At 47.1% G+C, this 15,849-nt stretch overlaps 8 protein-coding genes across 9 annotated transcripts; 3 read left to right on the top strand and 5 right to left on the bottom strand.

The window, feature by feature from the left end:
- Positions 1-151: 151 nt before the first annotated feature.
- On the bottom strand, positions 152-1,171 carry Ntmt (N-terminal methyltransferase). The gene has a single exon (XM_017252451.3). It carries the CDS (start codon positions 1,066-1,068, stop codon positions 304-306), a length of 765 nt encoding a protein of 254 aa, XP_017107940.2. The 5' UTR covers positions 1,069-1,171; the 3' UTR covers positions 152-303.
- Positions 1,172-1,393: 222 nt separating this feature from the next.
- peo (pendolino) lies at positions 1,394-2,484 on the top strand. The gene is made up of 4 exons (XM_017253118.3): positions 1,394-1,578; positions 1,638-1,702; positions 1,763-1,866; positions 1,919-2,484. The coding sequence occupies exons 1-4, from the start codon at positions 1,493-1,495 to the stop codon at positions 2,390-2,392; spliced, it is 729 nt and encodes a 242-aa protein (XP_017108607.2). The 5' UTR covers positions 1,394-1,492; the 3' UTR covers positions 2,393-2,484.
- Positions 2,419-3,162, bottom strand: LOC108133263 (UPF0598 protein CG30010). Its single transcript, XM_017253120.3, has 2 exons — positions 3,016-3,162; positions 2,419-2,958 (listed from the first exon to the last, which is right to left on the bottom strand). Exons 1-2 carry the CDS (start codon positions 3,160-3,162, stop codon positions 2,458-2,460), a joined length of 648 nt encoding a protein of 215 aa, XP_017108609.2. The 3' UTR covers positions 2,419-2,457.
- LOC108133264 (DNA-binding protein SMUBP-2) lies at positions 3,110-4,342 on the bottom strand. 2 transcript variants are annotated; one of them, XM_070278901.1, is made up of 3 exons: positions 4,326-4,342; positions 3,865-3,970; positions 3,110-3,804 (listed from the first exon to the last, which is right to left on the bottom strand). In XM_070278901.1, the coding sequence occupies exons 2-3, from the start codon at positions 3,869-3,871 to the stop codon at positions 3,326-3,328; spliced, it is 486 nt and encodes a 161-aa protein (XP_070135002.1). In that variant the 5' UTR covers positions 3,872-3,970; positions 4,326-4,342; the 3' UTR covers positions 3,110-3,325. The 2 variants fall into 2 exon arrangements, with proteins under 2 accessions (XP_070135002.1, XP_017108610.2); XM_017253121.3 differs by lacking the exon at positions 4,326-4,342 and having other exon boundaries at positions 3,865-4,039.
- LOC108133163 (ATPase inhibitor mai-1, mitochondrial) lies at positions 4,119-9,718 on the top strand. The gene is made up of 4 exons (XM_017252972.3): positions 4,119-4,201; positions 4,483-4,551; positions 4,951-5,095; positions 9,377-9,718. The coding sequence occupies exons 2-4, from the start codon at positions 4,505-4,507 to the stop codon at positions 9,503-9,505; spliced, it is 321 nt and encodes a 106-aa protein (XP_017108461.1). The 5' UTR covers positions 4,119-4,201; positions 4,483-4,504; the 3' UTR covers positions 9,506-9,718.
- Positions 5,106-6,506, bottom strand: yellow-d2 (L-dopachrome tautomerase yellow-d2). Its single transcript, XM_017252971.3, has 2 exons — positions 6,257-6,506; positions 5,106-6,204 (listed from the first exon to the last, which is right to left on the bottom strand). The coding sequence occupies exons 1-2, from the start codon at positions 6,447-6,449 to the stop codon at positions 5,162-5,164; spliced, it is 1,236 nt and encodes a 411-aa protein (XP_017108460.2). The 5' UTR covers positions 6,450-6,506; the 3' UTR covers positions 5,106-5,161.
- Positions 7,112-9,097, bottom strand: yellow-d (L-dopachrome tautomerase yellow-d). Its single transcript, XM_017252969.3, has 3 exons — positions 8,264-9,097; positions 7,459-8,208; positions 7,112-7,399 (listed from the first exon to the last, which is right to left on the bottom strand). The coding sequence occupies exons 1-3, from the start codon at positions 8,672-8,674 to the stop codon at positions 7,268-7,270; spliced, it is 1,293 nt and encodes a 430-aa protein (XP_017108458.2). The 5' UTR covers positions 8,675-9,097; the 3' UTR covers positions 7,112-7,267.
- A 526-nt stretch (positions 9,719-10,244) lies between the features above and the next one.
- Positions 10,245-15,833, top strand: Golgin245 (golgin subfamily A member Golgin-245). Its single transcript, XM_017252658.3, has 8 exons — positions 10,245-10,442; positions 10,639-10,723; positions 10,797-10,987; positions 11,043-11,246; positions 11,326-14,991; positions 15,053-15,124; positions 15,192-15,308; positions 15,369-15,833. Exons 1-8 carry the CDS (start codon positions 10,359-10,361, stop codon positions 15,384-15,386), a joined length of 4,437 nt encoding a protein of 1,478 aa, XP_017108147.2. The 5' UTR covers positions 10,245-10,358; the 3' UTR covers positions 15,387-15,833.
- The last annotated feature ends 16 nt before the right edge of the window (positions 15,834-15,849 follow it).

The following is a 15,849-nucleotide window of genomic DNA, read 5'->3' as shown; positions in this document are numbered from 1 at the left end:
ATTTTAAACGTTGCGTTGCGGGCTCCCCTAATTAAAATCAAATAAAAACAACTTATTTTATATAATCATTTAAACTTTTTTTATTGAAATGATTTTCAGAAAATATTTTTAACTCTTTATTCCTTACATATGGAATAAAAACATATCTTCATTTAATGGTCAAACGAACAAAACAATGCAAGCTTTTTTATTCACTGGTTCGAACAAAATTACAAATTTCGATGACTAGCTAGTTTTGTGACATTTAATTTCGTGGTCCGATTGTTTGAGTACATCCTGTACGCATCCTAACTATTAAATATTTTATTCCTTGGAAACGGGCTTGCAGGCAATCATATAAACAGGAAAGAGGCCCTTGGGAAAGCTTTGCTGCTTAACCTTCCGCACAATGCGGAAACCGGCTTCCTTAAGGAACCGTTCATAGTGATCAAGGGGTCGCGTTACGGAGGAATCCTGCTTATCCTCCACCGTCTTCCTGGAGCTGCTCACATTCTCCTTCATGCAGAAATAGGCGCCCGGCGCCAATCCCTGCCGCAAGCGTCGGAAAAACAATACCAGATCGCGGTCGGTGAGATGACCCAGTACCCATTGGCTCCAGATAAGATCGTACTCCTTCTTAGGCGCGAATTTCTGCAAGCCCACATTGAAAATTTCATCCAACTCTCCAGATCCGCCTGCTCCCGGGGTGCTGCAGTATTCCCTGGCTTTTTCGGCAAATGCGTGATCCTGCTCTACGATATCAACGCGACTAAATCGCGGCAGCAGCAAGTTCTTTGTAACTCTTCCAATTCCGGCGCCACAATCCAGAGCCAGCTTGTTCCCCGGGACTCTGATCTCCCGCAGAAAGGTATTTGATCCTTGTATATCGATAGCGCTGATGTATCCCAGGCCTCCCAGCATTCCATTTACTGTCGCAGGAACTTCCGACCAGTACCTTTGGGCCTTGTCATAAAACTCGGGCTCCGGCGCCAAGCTTTTTGTGATATCGGCACTGGTGGACGCCGTATTTTCCACCGATCCGGTGTTTTCAGTTTCCTCTTGTAGTTTGTTGCTGCCGGCCACCTCCATGGCTTGAAGCTGGTCCGATAGTTCCCTTTTTCGGCGTTGTTTGTCAAGATTTTGTGATGTGAAACAGCCGCATGCTTTGATGCTGTTTGTATACCGTGTACTACGAAAGCTAAGGGTGTATTGGTTTCAAGGGTTTATGGGACAAATAGATGAATACCTTACCGATGCAATAAATATTTTTATATATGTAAAACACCTAGTTTTTTTTTATGCTAGCGCTGGTGCAATAAATGAATTAATTTTTTTTCCTATACTTTAGTTCAATTATCCGAAAAAATACCCATTTATTTCTTTTTATCAGTGCTGCCAAATATTTCCTTTCCAGTAGTGTGGCAGCTCTGTCACTAACAGCTGATTGGGAGAAACAAATATTTTCTTTGTTTATTTTTAAAGTTTTGTGTTTAATTTTTTTTTAATCTTCACGATGACACTTGACTTGGATGCTAGTAAGAAGGACGAAAAGTTGCTGATCACAACTATCCAGCAAGAGTATAAAATCTTGGCTGAGTAGTGAGTTTTGAACTTGACTCATGTAGAGAACTTAATTTTCTTAAAACTCTTATTTTTAGCAAAATGATCGAGTCAGAGAAGCTAAGTGGAATATACGTTATACCCAGCTATGAAAACTCTTTGCGTTAGTGCAGAAACATATGTAATTTAAGCTCTTAAATCTATATTATTTTTATTATATTAGAGTGGTACGGTGTGTTCTTTGGACGCCAGGGGTTTTATGCGGAGAGCGTTTTCCGTTTCTCAATGTTGCTGCCCGACCGTTTTCCAGATGAAAAAAGTCTTCCAGTAAGCTTGCAACAATATTATCAAGAATACAGCTCAACTCCCCTTTTCTTAGTCTATAATTTTTCAGCAGGATGTGACGCATCCTCACGTCTGTCCTTTCACCCACACGTTGGACATCAGCCATGCGTTTCCTGAGTGGCGTTGCGGCGAGGACCATCTCTGGCAGTTGCTGAAGTACTTGCAAGCCATCTTTTCCGATCCGGTGGACAGCATTCGGGGCATTGAAACCGACAAGCTTAAAAATGCAGAGGCTGCGGAGCTACTCATGAACAACAGGCAAGAGTATGCAGCTAGAGTTCAGGAAAACATTAAGGAGAGCAAAGCCCACATCTATGACACTCCACCTACGGAGGATCCCCACTACATAGTATTCGAAAAGTTCCAACAAGATGTCCATGGACCTGTCTTGGAACGCATCAAAGCTGGCAGGAACAAGGCGGAGGCATCCCAGCAAGCGAATGGGGGACATGCCACAGGTCTTTCTTGGGTTAAAGAGGGCGAATTCAAACCTTTAAGCATTGAGTAAAAAAAGTTGTACCTAATTGTATCATATAAGCTATATAAACTGTAATGTCTCAATTTTAATCTATATTATATACACTCCTCGTTCATTGGAAATCGTTGAGTATCCTTGACCCAGTCGTTTTCCAGCTTCAGTCTTTCCCCGTTCCACTGAAAATGAGAGGGAGATGGATCGCCTGGCGGAAATTCAAAGTGCTGGCTTAGTTCTATTGCCAACTTCGAGCGAACCAGCCCTATGCCACCTACTTGGGGCTTTGCTGGGTGATAAACCCTTCCATTCTTGGGATCCATATAAAGTTTTTGAGGTTCGTAAGCCAGCGTAAGTACTTGTCCCGAGTGGGCATAGCTAAGTACTTCGCTGTTATCCTTGTTTAGCTGCTCCGTAAAAACGACAGGCGTATCATCACATCTTATAAAGTTTCTCTCCCGTCCGCAAAGGGAAATGTAGGGAAAGTCTTTTTTGTATCTATCCGTGTGGTTCAGACGTAATCGAGAGAAAAAGAACCTTAGAAAGTCTTTTTCCTTGAAGCAGCTGGTGAAGTTCTTCATTTTGGCATCGTCCAGAAAGAGCTGTGAAAGAGTATTCAATTAATTTAGTTATAGTTTTATTTTGTATAGCAAGCTTACCATTCCCTCATGATCAATGTAGTAAAAGTATTCACGTATTTTTGGCTCGGGAGACTGACCTTGAATATATTGCAAATTACGGGCAGCTTGTCGATTAAATTCAATAATTTTCGGGTTTATTAACTGCTTAGATCGTAGTAAAAACATTTTAACTTTCAAAGTGTTGCGATTGTAAATATGCAACAGAAAACAGCTGACTTTTGTTTACTACAGCTGATATTGTGTTTGAGTATGTAACTGTAAATTTATATTTGTTTGATTAAAATGTACATTTTTTTTCCTTTCCTAATATATTATTGTGCAAGCTATCTTATTTTCCTTTCTTTTTCTTGGATCCTCCGCCATTAGCCTTTTGCATGCGTCCCACCTGCATGTCTTTCAGCTTTGCATCAAGACGTTTCTTTGCATTCTTGACATCCTCCTCCTGGCGTATCGTTTTCACCGGCTTTGGGTGGAGAAAGTTTTTGCGCTCCTCCTTCTTGATATCCTCCCCACAGCCGTGCACCTCCGGCAATCCGTGCTTAAAGCAGAACCTCTTCTTGCAGTGGTGACAGTCCTGACCCATTAGACTCGTCTTGGTCTTGCAGCGCGGATAGTCACAGAGGTTGTCCACTTCTTTCACAGCCGTCAGCACATCGTCCAGCTTGAGATCCACCACTTGGCTTGGAATCCGTTCCAGCAGCTCCAGTGTGTTGTTTGTTCCATAATCCACCCGTTTTCCTGGCTTGGCGGGAGGAAAGAGAGGTGCTTCGTCCGACTTCTTGGAGGTAGAGGGTTTATCAGGGTCTTCTGTGGGATAAACAAATATTATACATTTGGACATAGGTTTATAATCGTTCCATGACACACCTGCCATTGAAGAATGTCGTCTTAAAGAAATTGCTTCCTTTTTGCTATCTTTTTGTATTTTTGTTTTTGGTTCACCGATATGTTAGAGATGACACAGGAATAGCCACTTTAAACATGTAATAGTACCATAATAGCATTTAGATTTTTTAAATATTGTCTTAAATGTAACACATATACGATATATTTAATTGTAATAAGATATTATTCATATATGATGATTTTCAAATGTTGAAAAATGTACATCTCTTATGTGTGACCGCGTAAAAAACCGGCTGGTATATTTGAACTGGGAAAGTGCGGTCACACAGCACAAAACTTTTGTCGTTCAAAGAATCAAGTGAGTAAAAGTTCAACTGCGCCGCAATATTCCCGGCATTTAATTCTATATGTAAAACATTCGTTCTGACGAAATCTAGAGTATATTTTATGCAAACAATAAACAAAGATTCAGATATTTATACCTTTTGATATACATATCTTGTTTTCTTTTGGCGATATTGCGCCTTGGCAGCTTTTTAAAGTTGAATGCACTCTGTTCTAGATGGCGACCGCTTTACAGTTAACTGCAACTCATTGTGATTATTAATAACTTAAATTTGATGTGCGATTTTCTTGCAGTTTGTCCATTTGAATAGAAAAGATGTTCGTCGTACGTCGCAGCACCCGCCTCTACCCGGCTGGAGTCCAGTAAGTGAGAAAAAAGCTAACCTGTTAATTGGCTTTAAAAAAAATTACAAAAAAAAGTAACCGTGGTGGCCATGGCTTCTTCTCACTTTACGAAGTGTTATGTATGCTATGCGCCGACAGTTTTCCTCAATATGCGATAAGATAAACAATTTTTGATTCAATCCAAATCGCTTTCGCCAGCGGGCGGCTTTCGCCATGCTTGTGTGTGCGTGAAAGAGAGAATTCTATGCTTACTTCATTGTTGCGTAACCGGCTCTGAGAAGTGTCTGGGTAGTACCATGGCTTTGGATAGCCATTGGTTCCACCCAGGATGTACTTAAAGATTATCCTTTCTTCTGACCTATATTATCCTTTAAGAAAGTTCTTTAAACTTTAATATAAATTTTTTTCCCCCTTTAGACTGGCCAAGATGAGCGGCAGCCAGGTTGGCGATCTGGGCAGTGGTGCCGGCAAGGGAGGCGGCGGTGGCGGTTCTATCCGCGAGGCCGGTGGCGCCTTCGGTAAGCTGGAAGCTGCCCGCGAGGAGGAGTACTTCTACAAGAAGGTAAGACCCAGCAAATACAAGCTTTTTTTTTTTTAAATAATTGAGTATAATTGATCTGTTGCAACATTAATAGCACGGTCTGCCGCTAAGCAGCTCTTGAACACCACATTTCTGAATGCGAAAGTTGATTTCCTTGAAATTCAAGCCAGCACCAAAAGCTTTCTGCAGGCGGTTGGACAGCGCCCATAGTTCTTCCTTTCCCTCGTGATTTCTCACAATTTTGATTCCGCTGGTGAACTGCAGTCGCTCCTCGTCCTCGACCAGCATCACCAGATTCTGATGAGCGTAGGGTGTCCCGATGTTCCAAGCCAGAAGACTGGCTGGATTTACCAGGCCACAGATCAGATATCCAGACTCACTCATGGCCGCACCCACACACTGGCTACCCCTTTTGCCCAAAAGCTGGAACTGATCCAGGGCGGCGCTCACATCGTTCAGCCGCCAGTTGCTGCCATTATTCACCACATCCAGGGGGATGGCCATCTGCCATTCGCTCGACAGGGAGTGGAAGTACAACATGCGTCGCCCTCCCAGCCCATGGGGGGTTACAGTGGTGGACACGGTTCCGTCCCATAGCTGGAAGCTCTCTCCCGCAATGGTAAACGTTCCAAAGTCCGGGTGTGGATAGGTGAACTTGTTCTCAATGCGCCACGACTGCTGGGCGGCCACGTCATACACAACGATTCCATCTCCTATGGAGTCCGCCATGTATACGTAGCCCACGTCGCAGTTTTGGGGATGCAGCTCCACGGTTGGGGTCACAAAGCGGCTGACACCTTCCTTGTACAATCGCTTGGGCATCCGGTACTGGTGCACAATTCTTCCATTTTCCAAGTCGATGGCATACAGCTGCGGCGGGCAATGCTGGATAAAGTCTATCTCGCCACTGTCCAATATCCACATACGTCCGCATTCGTCTATCTGTGTCCTGTAGACCGAAGTCAGGCCGTTGCAATCGGCTCCATGGGTTTTGTGCCATTCGTAGCTCGGATAGGCCTGAAGCAGAGTTCCATTCGGGCGCATCTCGTTGGTCACATAGGCCAGGGAATAGGGCACGCCCTTGGCGAACCGCGGAATTGTCACGAAAATGGAAGGCGTCGGATCACCATCTGGAAAGTAACAGTTTCAAGAAGCGCCTTCGATTAAATGTCAAGCTCTCACGTTTGTAATACACGTCCACATCTATGGGAATCACATTGCTGGGATCGTAGAGGCCCTCCCGCAGGGCTCGCTCTCTTTCTTGCGGCGAAGGAAACTCCAGCTCCAGGTTAAATGCCCCGAAAACACTCTCCAAGGCTTTGGAGGATGCTGTCAGGAGCAAGAAACAGGCACCAAGTAGTGTGTAACGATGCATTTCGTAATCCTTTCACTTTCGGGTGATCTGCTCCACTTAAAGACCAGGCGGATACTGCGCATGCGCGGCGGGCAGCTGGCCCATGTCTTTCTAATCCAGCCAGCCAGTCGACAGGCTAAGCAGGTCAGCTTTTGTAACTGGTTTAATTGCACACTCGTGTGCGCTCTGTGCGCTGAAATTCTCGTTGTTTGCTGGTGGACACCGCGGAACGCCTCGGAAAACAAGTTGCTGCTGGTTGGTGTTGACTAATTATGCACGGCACCCATTTGGTCCGATCGAACCGATGGGGTTCATCGCCCCATTAAGTGTTATCAATTATCCATTCAATATGTTTTGATTTTTCAAACCCGTAACTAACTGCGTGTGTTGGCGAAAGCCGAAAATTCAAACGGTTAAGGTCAGTGGCAATGGCACCAGAAGATGGTGTAATCTCGCCTCCCAAAGTTTTGGAGGGCCTCCTAATTTTCCATTTAGGCTGGGGCCTCAAGACTTGCCCAATCATCAGCCGATAACCGGTGACCCTGAACTCTGCCATTATTTTTTTGTGCCTCCAGAGATTTGAAATTAAAGTAAATACAGTAGAGATTTGATAGAATAAATCGACTTGGCAGTGCCTAGTGGGAATGAGGCATTTGAAGTGCTAATCTTTCAAGATAACGACGCTTCTTAAACCCTAAATAAGATTAAGATTTTAATCCAAAAGATAAACCCTGCAATTAATCTCCATAACCTACTACTTCTCCTCAGAATAAACCAAACAAATATGTTAATATTTACAAAGATTAGCTTAGGTATTATTTTTTGAGGTTATATGACATCTAGGTAAAGACTAAGCGGTTGGATAGGTCATCGTCGTTGGCAAAGAAAACCCCTCCCTGGACATCATCCAGCTTGCGCCTCAAAATCCGGAAGTTCACCTCGTTGGACTTCAAAGTGCCAGTTGCAATTTTCTTTAAAAGTAAAAGAGACATTAATATTATTATCAGACTAGAAATATTCAAACGCTCACCTGGTAGCGATTCGATAGCATCCAGAGTTCCTCCTGGCCATTTGAATTTCTGACCACCTTCATGCCGCTGACAAACTGCAGCTCATCCGATTTGGCTGGCAAGGTGCCAAAATATCTAGAATTGTACTGGGTGTTCACATTCCAAACAAACAGCTTGATGGGATTGAAGGTGACACAGTAGACATTGTTCCGGCCATCGATGGCCGAGGCGGCGCACTCGCTCTTTCGCCTGCCCAGCAAGGTGAACTGTTCCGGCACTGCCTCCGGCCCGTCGGCCCAGTTCGCCTGCCGGTTGAGTGCACTGAGGGGCACGGCGTACTCACTGACACTGGCCAGCGGATGGAAATACAGGTTCCGCTTGTCGTTGTTCAAAGCAAACATTCCGTCCATCAGATTGAAGCTCTCCCCGGCGATTGTGTGCTGGCCGTAGTCCGGGTCGGGGTACATGAACCGATTCTCCGCGCGCCAGGAGGTCTGTGCCTGATGGTCGTAGACCACCAAGCCGTGGTAGCTGACATCGGCTACGTAGATCATCGTGCGACTGCAGCGGCCCCTGGGCGGTGGATCCTGTACCAGGACATTGGGCGTGATGAAGAGGGATCCCCTGGGGATGTAGGTCTCGTTCGGGAAGCGGTAGCGATGCAGCAGCCGATCGGTGTTCAGGTCGAACTGCAGCAGTTGGGGTGGACAGTGCTGGGTGGTGCCAATGATACCGGAATCGATGACCCACATTTGGTTGCACTCCGTGATCTGTAGGAGGAATAAGGATTAAAATATGGTTTGCTAGGAGATTCCCTAAACTTACGGCCACCCGAAAAGCGGAGGTGATCTGGTCGCAGTTCTCGCCGTTGCCGTTGTGCCAGGAATAGCTGGGATAGGGCTCTAGCAGGGGTCCATTCCTGCCCTGCGTCTCGGAAACGGTAGCCAGGGTATATGGTATGCCGTTGGCGAATCTAGGGATGGTAGTAAACACCCTAATCTTGCCATTGGGCAGATACTGAGCCTGGACATCGATGGGAGTGCCGTTTTCGGGCACCAGGTTACCAGCAGCCTGGGCGTTCTCACGATCCTGGGCCGTGGGGAAGCCGTACTCCAGCTGGCGCCACTGCGTCAGCACTTCCACAGTACGCACCGGCCGCGATCCTCCAGGGCCATAGCCCAGTGCCAAAGCCACCACAAGGGTGATTACAAAAAGCCGTAGCAGTAGCTGCTCCATTCCGTAGCAAAGTCGAAGGGGAAGTGTTCCGGTCGCTCTAGTGGCGCTCGCTTATCAACCTAGTCTCTGGTTTTCGGGCCCTGATAAGTGAAGAGAGCCGCTCGAGGAGATTGAAGAGAGCAGATCGCGGATTAGTGTTGTCTATTTGATGAGTGGGCCAATAAGGCCTTTTCTGAGTATTCTGATATTGATGTTTGGCCAGATGCGGCCTGAAATGCGCAATAATTTTATACGATGACCCCGATCTTCCCGAACTTTACTTTCTTTGTCGTTTCCCCGTCAAAGCCAACTATCGACTGAAAACTGAAAACAGGCTTGGCATCATCGGAGCACACAGGCAGCAGGGCAGGCAGAACGAAGATGCTGATTCAGGTTCATCGGCAGGTGGTTTTCCCCCGAGTCTTACAGTCCAAAGTTTTGCACCTTATGTTGGGCTACCACTTGCGAGTGGACGGCTGCGAGTTCGTGCTAAAAATTTTAACCAAATATTTGACAAAGGGGCGATTGTTGGCTCTCTTGGGCAGCGTATAAGCCTCTTATATGTATGGATACCAGCTAATAATGACAGTCGGTTATTATTGATGAGCCGCCGAAAGGGGTGGGCTTAGCTAACCCGTAATTAGTTTTTTACGACTTCCAGCTATCTTGGAGATACTCACAAGCTAATTGGGAATTTGTATTTTGTTTATCTTTTTGTTGCAGCAACGGGAGCAGCTGGAGCGTCTGAAGAATGACCAGATCCACCAGGCCGAGTTCCATCACCAGCAGATCAAGGAGCACGAGGAGGCCATCCAGCGCCACAAGGAGTTCCTCGAGAACCTGCACAAGTGAGCTGTGTCTCCACGGAAGGATGGAGGAGAGGTGTTAACTCGAGACATTTACTTAAATGCATTTCACGCTCAATTGTGTTTACCGTCTTACCCCAAGTGCGCACTATAATTTCTTCACTTGCTAACCTAGAACTACAAACAAAAAAAAAAGATAATTGTTCATTGTATGCAACAAAACCCCATGAATAAACTACCAATATTTTAAAGGCTTTAATTTCAAAAGATCGTTATAAATACAGGACGGATGGGGGTTAATTCGGAAGCTGTTCTATGTAATTATTTCAGAATTGTAACCCCACTGGAAAATTGCATAAAAATATTTGAAAATATTGTCAGGTTTGCTTCTAAAACCGGCTATAGAGTCGTTATGCTCATCTTCCTTCATTTATATTCATCATATTCTAAATTCTTCCAAACTAGGCGTTTATTTATATGCTAAGTCATTCATTAATTTGCAAACTCGTCCCGCTTTCATTCAGATCTTCGTGTGTAAACATTTCATTATAATAAAGCCGTTAATTAGTAGTGGAAAGCTTCAATAATGACTTCTTTAAAACAACATCATAAATTCCGTCTTGAAACGCAATATTTTTTAACGGATTTTACATTTTACCTGGCCAAGTGGCGCCATCTGGTGTATCTCAATCTTATAGATACATTTTAGGGGGTCACACTGCTTCCCACCAGTGTTTCCATCAGATAATGTAGATAACAGCTGTTATACTCTGAACAGACTGTAAACCACCACTGCAGACACGTATTTACACTTTGGATGTGTTTTTTAATTAAAAATTAAACGGTGCTCGAACTAGGACTCCGAGGCAGTTAAAAAGTAGCGCTACAGTGGCCTCATCATGTTTGCCAACCTGAAGAACAAGTTGATCGAGGAGGTGAAGGCGTCACCCTCGAAATTTCAGCAATTTGCGAACGCTGCCCAGGTACTTTCTCGTTAGGAGGGGTTGCGGGGGCAGCTGAAAAGTGCAAATTAAGAAAAACATAACGCACACAATCAAAACAGACTGCGTGCATGTGTGGGGGACTGGGAAAGTGATTTTCATTGCCCATTTTGACCCATTTCAGGGAACCTAATAAAGCCAGCTGCTGCACTTACTCATTTGTTTGCTTTCGTTTTAGGCCGCCGTGAGCTCATCGAGCACTACACCCAACTCGGACTCCAACACCAGCAACAGTGAAAACTTTTTCAGCATCACCGAAGAGGGTAAGAGTTCAATCGCAGTTTTGGTTCAGGTTTCTTATCGCCCAAGTATGAATAATAACTCGTTTCCCCGTAGACACGCCTCAGAACTCCCCGTATCGCATCCAGAAACTGCCGGCCACCAGTGCATCGTCGCTACGGGGACGCTCCTCAACCCAGTCCCTGAATGGGCTCGGGGGTGGAGCCACGCCCAGGACGAGAAAGCTGTCCAACTCGTCGATGGCCAGCGATGTGTCTTTTCGCCTGCCCTCTTACGATGCCCCAGCCGTAACTACGTTTAAAGGATATCATCTTAGCCAGAACTAATCTTGGTTTCTTGTAGGTCTATCACCTTCAGTCCGATCTCGACGAGACGAGTAGTGAGTTTGATGACTCCGCCTCGACAGCTCGCCTGGATGTCGTCACCAAGGATCAGCTGTACGATGCCTACAAAAAGTCCCTGGACAGGTACCACAAGTACCGATGCCGCTACACGGACCTGGCCAAGAAGTACAAGGAACTAGAGCGCGACAGCTCCAAGGCGAGGGTATCTATTCGTATATCTTATCTTGGCCTTATCGCTAGGGGCTTATGTTGTCGATGTTACTGATAAAATCACTTTTTAGTCGGTGCTGGTGGAGACGCAAGACAAGGCTCTAAGACGGATCAGCGAGCTGCGAGAGCAGTGCACGCTGGAGCAGCAGGCTAAGGCTCACCTGGAGGAGGCCCTGCGCATAGAGATGGACGACATGAGCTGCAAGATGCAGGCCTATCAGACGAAACTAAAGCTGTTGGGTGAGAATCCGGACAACATTACGGCTGCTCTGGAGAGGAGTGGCCAGGAACAAGACTCTGAGAAGCTCATTGATATCGAAGAGAAGGCAGCATCATCGGCCAATGGCGCCTCTGGCGAAGAAATCGCCCTTCTGCAGCAGAAACTTCAAGAGAACGAAGTGAAACTTAAGGAGGTTACCGAGAAATATGAGGCTCTGCGAAAGCAGGAGGAGGAGAATGTCCTGCTGCTGGCCCAAACCAAGCAGGCTATCCACACGGAATTGGAGCACAAGGACATCGAAGTTCGAAACCTGCAGGAGAAGCTGAAACAGCTTGAGAGCCAGCGGGAATCGCACACCAGCGATGCCAAAGAACAACTGAAGAAGCTCCAGTCAGCAAAGCAGGAGGTGGATGCCAAGCTGATAGCCACGGAGCATCTGTTGAGTACTCTGAAAGGAAACTACACAGCCAAGGAGCAACAGGTGGCTGCACTCGAAAAACAACTGGAGGTCCTAAAAGCAGAAAGCGAACAGAAACTGAAGGACATTCAAAAACAGAACCAAGATCGGGATAATGAAGCCTCTGACTCCAACGAGCAGCTAGTGAAGGCACAATCTGCGAAGTTGGATGCCGAATCGAAACTTACGACCAAGGATCAGGAGTTGGAAACCCTCAAGAACGATTACAAAGCTAAGGAGGATCAGCTGGTGGAATTGGAAAATCAACTTGTGGCACTCAAGAAGGAGAACGAAACGAACCTCGATAAGCTTCGGCTGTACAAAGAGGAGCAAGAGGCCCAATCGAACGAAGCAAGAGACCAGCAAACTAAGTTGCAGACTTCCAAGGATGAAGTTGAGGCCAAACTTGTAGCAGCAGAAGGACAACTAAGCTCCCTTCGGTCAGAAATTGAAGCCAAAGAGGATCAGTTGGCAAAACTACAGAAAAACCTCGAAACTCTCAAAACCGAAAACGAGAAGAAGCTGGAAAAGCTGCGCCAAGAGAACCAGGACCGTAACTTGCAGTCAGATGAAATACAGGAAGAGCAAAGAAAGCTGCGAGCAGCTAAAGAGGAAGCTGAGGGCAAGCTCCTTGAAGTGGAGATGAGCCTAAGTGCCTTGCAAGGATTACTTTCCGCCAAGGAGGAGCAAGCTGATGCCTTGGAGCAGCAGTTGAAGGCCCTGAAAACCGACAGCGAACAGAGCTTGCAGGACTTGCGTCTGCACAACGAACAGTTGACCGAGATGGTTCAGCGCCATCAACAAAATGACTGGGAGGGGCAGCTGGCAAAGGTCAAAGAGGAACTAACTGCCAAGACCCTGGAGCTGGAGAAGAACCTGGAGATGGAGCGAGAGTCCCTGGCTGCCTTGACTTCGGAAAAGGCGGCCCTGGAGGAGCAACACAGACTTAAGGTGGAGCAACTGCAGCGCGATATCCAAATCCTGAACGACCAGCATGCCAACTCGGAGAGCGAAACAGTGGCCGCGCTTAAAACTCAACTGGAAACCATCAGTCAGGAGTTATCCAGCAGTCAGGCCGGTCTTCTGGCCAAGGAAAAGGAGCTGAAAGCCAGTGGGAACAAGCTGAACAAACTGAAGAAGCAACATGATCAACACCAGACGAAATCCAGCGAACAAACTGCCCGCTTGGAACAGCTTCAAAACGAGCTCACCACCCGCCAAAACCAGCTTCAGAAAGCGGAGGGCGAGAAGGAGGAGCTGCAGACTAGGGTGGCTGGAATTTTGGAGGAGATCGCCACCATTCAGGCGCACCTTAAACAAGTGAAGGATTCACACAGCGAACTGGAGCGCGAGCTGGAATCCCGGATAGCGTCCCAGCAGCAGGAGCAACTGGCCAGCAATGGACAAGCCGCCAAGCTAGAGGTGATCCAGAGCGAGAACACTAAGCTGGCGGAGCGCAACTGCCTGCTGGAGGAACAGGCGAACCATTTGGAGTCACAACTGCAGTCGAAGCAGGAAGAGATTAGCAAGATTCAGCTGAAGCTGCAACAGGTCCTGGATGAGCATTCGAAGCTTCAGAACGCCCAAGAATTGATGGATCACGATCACCGCACCCTGCAGGATAAATGCGATGCTTACGAGAAGGAGAAACTGCTGACCAAGGACACCCTGAAGAGCATTCAAGTGGGCTGCGAGGAGTTGCAGCAGATGAAGGCCGTTCTTGAGCGCAACCTGGAGGAGCAGCAGCATCAAGTGTTGAAGCTGATGGTGCGCCAACGGGAACAGGAACAGCAGCTGCAGGACCAAGCGGACCGCTGCGCTGAGCTTGAGAGTCAGAACCTGGAAAATGAAACGGAGCTCAAAGCCACGATCAAGAATCTTCGCGAGCAACTGGAAGCCTACCAGCAGGGGGATCAGGGAGTCCAGGAGAAGATACAGGCTGCCACTGCTTCCCACGCCATCCAGATAGCCACGTTGGAGGCCCGCTGGAGTGCCGCCAACTCCGACGTGGAGCGTCTGCACGAAGCCAACGATGCTTTGCAATTGGAGATGGATCAGTTGAAGAGCAGACATCGAGAGGATGTCGAAGAACTCAAGGAGTCAGTAGCCCAGAAGAACCGGCGGGTGGTAGAGCTGCAGGAAATCCTGGCCGAGAGCGAACGGCAACTGCAGGAGAGGGCGGAGAACTCACAGAAGCTGGCCAAGTACGAGGAGGTCCAGGTGGAGAATGAGTACCTTAACAAGCACACCAAACAGCTGGAAAAGGAGCTGGCGGAGGGCGAAGAAGTGAGGGAGAAACTCAAGTCGCTCCAGTGTGAACTGTATGTTCTACAGGAGAAGGCCGAGCAGCACGCCGTCCAGATGTCCGAGAAGGAGATCCAAAGTGAGGCAGCCAAGGCAGAGGCCGCTGAACTCAAGAAAGCCATCGAGGAGCAGGCCGTCGAGCTGACACGTCAAAAGGAACACGCCAGCTTCGTGACCGAGCAGAGCGACGCCGTACAAAAGGATCTCCTGCAAGCTCAACAGCAACTCCAGGAAAAGCAAAGTGAACTGACAAAGTCCCAGGAGGAACACTCTAGTCTGCAGGACAAAATCGAAAGTCTCAACAAGGAGATATCCACTCTGAAGGAACAAGCCACGACGTCTTCTGACTCCGACGGACTGCGCAGCCTCAACGAGCGACTGCAGCGTGAGCTGGAGGATCTCAAACACAAGAGCAATGGGGCCGAGTCGAGCATGCAGCAGGAGATTGAGGAGCTGCAGGCCAATAACCAGCAGATGGCCGAACGCATCAACGAGCTGGAAGCTTTGAGGGCCGGTATTCAGGCCCAGCAGCTTCTGGCCAGCATGGCGCCCAAAAACGTGCAGGAGGCTGCCGCTGCGGGTGAGAAAGCTGAGCTGGAGGCCAAGCTCAAGGAGATAGCCAACGAGGTGCAGGACGTGACCAATCGGAACCTCTTCCTCGAGCAAAAGTGCGAGAACTACCTGATACTGGAGCAGTCCAACGAACGACTGAAGCTGCAAAATGCGAAGCTATCGCGGCAACTGGATGAAACACTGGTACGTTTTCAGGGCTAATCCTCCAGGGCTTAAATATCTAATGCTTCCATATGCTTTTCAGGTATCCATGCAGCACAGTGAAAGTGTTCCCGCCAACACAGAGTTCGAATACTTGCGGAACATCATGTTCCAGGTGAGTTGGTCCAGCCCCAGACCTCTTTCCCACTGAATCTCATAAATATCCATCCTTTTCCTGGCAGTATCTGACCGGCAACACCAACAACGAAACGCTGGTCAAGGTGATATCAGCAGTCCTGAAGTTCTCGCCCCAGCAGGCCCAAGTTGCCCTGGAAAAGGAGCACCAGCGCAGATCATTAGTATGAGACATATATATCCTACGATCTTGAAAGGATACCTAACTCTACTTTTCTTTCCAGTTAAACAAACTAATCTAGCACGAACTGAACGCTCTCTACGACGACAACTGGGTCTGGGACTCCTGTCCGAACACGCTTCGTGGCCACCTTTGAATATCGAAACGCTGGGCCCGGGATTTCATCAAGTACCTTATACCTCACATCCGGCAGATGGGCATTTCGAGATGTTGTTGTGTTGTTGCAGACCCCCAAGATAGATAAATGTTATTGTACAGTCCACTAATTAATTGTAGCTACTTGTCCTTGTCTAAATTCACGCTAGGCGCACTTTTGTAAATGTTTACTACGCTCTCCTATGTTTCCGGCAAGTCCCAACTATCGTCCATTCAATCCCAACCTATCCTATCCTAAGTGCAATCGATTTGTGTATTTTAGTTATAAGTTCAAAGTTGTAAAGATCCGTATCGCATTTGGCATTTAGTTTAATTCAGAGAGTTTAATTACACAATCATATATATAAATAGATGCAATTTATATAATT

This window comes from Drosophila bipectinata, chromosome 2R (genome assembly GCF_030179905.1).
Source record: "Drosophila bipectinata strain 14024-0381.07 chromosome 2R, DbipHiC1v2, whole genome shotgun sequence".
In the NCBI taxonomy this organism is placed as follows: Eukaryota; Metazoa; Arthropoda; class Insecta; order Diptera; family Drosophilidae; genus Drosophila; species Drosophila bipectinata.
Note: the sequence above shows the minus strand (reverse complement) of the source record. Positions and strands in the feature narration are given on the sequence as shown.